Source organism: Oratosquilla oratoria, chromosome 24 (genome assembly GCF_046742065.1).
Source record: "Oratosquilla oratoria isolate Oo_2021 chromosome 24, ASM4674206v1, whole genome shotgun sequence".
Classification (NCBI taxonomy): Eukaryota; Metazoa; Arthropoda; class Malacostraca; order Stomatopoda; family Squillidae; genus Oratosquilla; species Oratosquilla oratoria.
This window is the reverse complement of record NC_134800.1, coordinates 9293797-9297364: the sequence shown is the minus strand read 5'-3', so window position 1 is coordinate 9297364 and position 3568 is coordinate 9293797. Positions and strand designations below refer to the sequence as shown.

The following is a 3568-nucleotide window of genomic DNA, read 5'->3' as shown; positions in this document are numbered from 1 at the left end:
TGCAAGCATCAATGTCAGCTTGCTGAATCCACACATTTCTTGCCTCTTGCTCCTCTGCCTTGCCATGCATCAGTTGCATGAGTGTGCGAGACGCTCAAGCAACGTAGTTCCTTCGACCTGTTTCGTAACGACTCGAACGCAACTGGAGGTACCAGTGCGCCGAATGTCGACAACAACAACAACGACGACGACGACGCTGTCCGTCGCACACGTCTTGTTACATAAGTCACGTGAGGACTAAGGGGGGACTTTATTAATACCAGCAGATGTATTATAATCTTTCTCCTTTATTTAGGTGAATGTGCTGTGTCTTGCTACATTGTTTCTGACCAAGGGCAGTGGGTGAGATGCAGGGATGACCCGTCATCCAGGAGGGGCCAAGAAAAGAGGGAGGAAGGAAGGAATGGTGAATGGGAGTGGAGTATGTGGGAATGAAATGGGTGGGAGCGGAGTTATGCCTTTGACTTTAGCTACCTCCCTTGTAAGGGGGAGAGGGATGAAAGCCCTTGGTATATGTATTTCGAGAAGTATAAAAAGTATAATACATAATTAATAAAAACATGATGTGTATAAAAAATTAACTTAGGCAGATGATAATGGTGATGAGATGAGTAGTTTACAATGCGTGGCGTCAGATCATTGGGGTGCCCAGTCGGGTTGTAGAACCAACCCAGCGAGGCTAAGCGTAGCCATGGCAACCGACTCCCGCTAGCCTGCTCGGCAGTACAAGACCAAGTTGTCTTACTCTCCAGGCCTAATCGATCTTCAGCTCCTGCCTTAGTCCGTCCAAGATTCTACAGGCCATATACCTGAGCGTGGCCCTGCCGCCCTTAATCGTGAGCCTCGTAACGAAGTACAACGCGAAGAGGAGGACGACCGACGCCACAGCAAGGACCATAGCAACGTCGAGGAGGAGGTACTGTGACAAGGACAACCCCGTGGCCGTTGAGCGGAGGTGGTAGGCTCCTTTGTGACGTAGGACGTATTCAACCCAGTACACGGCCCGATCGATAGGCCGCGTTTCCTGGTCCTGCATCACTCGAGATCTCTCCTTGACGTTGCGACGGTACGAAGGATCCTCGACGACTTTCTTGACCGTGTGTAGTAAGTCCTCAGGAGTCATCGTCTCGAGGGAGATCTGTTCGGCAATGCCCATGGCGATGGCGTGTTTCATGTTCGTGTGTTGGTCGCTCATCAAGGGGATCCCGACGAAGGGGACGCCGTGGTAGACAGCCTCCTGCATGGACAAGAGCCCGCCGTGGGAGATGAAGATCTTGAGTTTAGGGTGGCCGAGGAGGTCCTGTTGAGGGAAATAGGGGCGAGTCATGACGTTAGGGGGGAGGTCTTTCATATGCTCGCCCTCCCACTTCCACAGGACGTTGTACGGCAGGAGGGATAGAGATCGCACGAACAACTTCCGGATCTCTTCCGTCATCAGGACGGCGCGGGTGGCCGTGCCCAAGCTGAAGATGGCGAAGCCGCGTTTGTTCGAGTTGATGAACTTCTCGAGCTCGGGGTCCGCCAGGGGCCTGGCCGGGCGACACTGCATCCCGCCGACTTCGATGACGTTGGGCATGAGGGGACGCGGGTAGCCGAGGGAAGAGTGAGAGTTGACGAAGACCATTGACACATTGCGTTCGATGGCTTCCAGGGACACGGAGGAGTCCTTAAGGACGCGCTGAGCCACGCTCTCAATCCGACTGACGATGAAGTACCATCTGAGGTAGGGTGAGGCAATCCTGAAAAGAAGGAGAATGGATGGTTAGTCAAAGTTTAACAACATGAAAGGAACCTAACCCCCTTTTTCTCACAATCATGTTACTGGGCTTCGTTTGATAAAGCCACGGTCATAACTACAATTTCCGTTCATGTTAAATTCACCATAACAATATTTTTCACTGCTAAGGTCAGTTCGTTTATTTCTTATAAATTCGGGAACGACTCCCCGGCAATTGAAATGAACACAATCCTCAAGAGCTATAGACAGACACGCTATCGTAAGGATACATAACGCTACAGGAAGGGCATGGTATATTTACCTTAGAAGGGTATTGACGGTGCGTTCCTTGAGGCTCATAGTGTCGGTATAAGAGAGATACTGGTTCGGGACGAAGGCAGGGTGCTCTGGGTTCCCGACTAGATCGGAAGTCCAGGGCGTCAGGCCCGAGGTGGTGACGTAGATGAAGGGGGCTTTAAGTTTGTGCACCAACGTCAACCCGCACTCGTTCATGAAGGCCGGAAGCATGATGAGGTCCACCTTCAGTTCCCACATCTCCTGAATGTCCGGATCCCGGAGGAACGTCTCGCAGTAGACGGGCAGGAACTTGACCATCGTCTTCATGACGTTCATGTTCACGTTCTCTCCTCTCTTCCGGGCGGCGAAGACGTTCAGGTTCCCTGTCATGGATTGGATCTTCTTCCAGGTGGAAAGAGCCACTAGGTCGGTGAAGGGGAGGCTGGCGTTCCCCGCCGGAGGAGAGGAAGCGTGCATAGAAACGACAGTAACGTTGTGTCCGCGTTCGACCAAGGACTCGGCAATGGGCGTGAAAATGTTCTTGTGGGACTGCGACCCGAGGGTGAGGACCATGAGGACGTGAGATCCTGCCACGAGGGAGAAAGTCTGCCCTAGAAGGAGCAGTAGAGAGAGTTGTTCAATTCGTAACATTGTTCCTCGAAAGGGGCACTTCGAGAATGTCTATTGATTCGATTCCACAACGCGTAGATTTGTTCGCTCGCACTACGGTTCCAAGTGAGTTGTGTCTTCATGTCCAAACCGTAAGGTTCTTATATCTGCACCTGTCCTAATTGGCGGCGCTCGCTCATTGGTCGACGCCCGGGCACAAGCTCTGACGTCACACGGCCACCGTCTCACTAGCAACCTCCAGAATTCCGAGTTCGATTTTCCTTCTGTTGCAGCGGCGAAGTGGAAGTGTATCGACGGGTTATCTGCGGAATCGTTATCACCAGGAAAAAGATAAGAATTATTACGAAAAGTTGGTCAGCTCACGAGGCTAGCCATGGCCCCTGACCGCATCATGTAACTCTTTGTCATTGTTGCCGTCATCGTCGTCGTCGTCGTCGTCATTCGTCAGTCAAAATTTACCTGATGTTGTGACGTCTGCCAATAGCTACTTCTTCACCTATTTAATTAACTTCATTTCATTCTTCTCCCCCTCCTCCCTTTACCCTAATCCTCCCTTTAACACCTCCGATCTCACCAACGTATTACTAAGTCTCCTCCACCTTTCTCATATTTTGGCTTATTTCCTGCAAATAACTTCTGACCAACGTCGTAGCCGTAAACAGAATATCTATTTGGATGAAATTCACATTTCTCTTTGAATATTCACGGCCACCAGTCTCCCAGCGGCCGCACCTCGACCACACACTCTTCCCAAGTACGTTTATTTATGTTGATGGGTCTAGGAGTTAGTCAACACGGATACCACGAAGTTTCTGGGAAAATGCATCATAAAGCGACCGTTTGTTTTCATCTGTCGTCTGGGAAATCCTTTCCACCCTCCTCTCTCTCTCTCTCTCTCTCCTTTCTCTACCCTTTTTCTCTTTC

At 50.8% G+C, this 3568-nt stretch overlaps 1 protein-coding gene across 1 annotated transcript; it reads right to left on the bottom strand.

Annotated features, from left to right (window-relative positions):
* Positions 1–267: 267 nt before the first annotated feature.
* On the bottom strand, positions 268–2777 carry LOC143038438 (UDP-glucosyltransferase 2-like). Its single transcript, XM_076207633.1, has 2 exons — positions 2040–2777; positions 268–1739 (listed from the first exon to the last, which is right to left on the bottom strand). Exons 1-2 carry the CDS (start codon positions 2663–2665, stop codon positions 755–757), a joined length of 1611 nt encoding a protein of 536 aa, XP_076063748.1. The 5' UTR covers positions 2666–2777; the 3' UTR covers positions 268–754.
* Between the last annotated feature and the right edge of the window lie 791 nt (positions 2778–3568).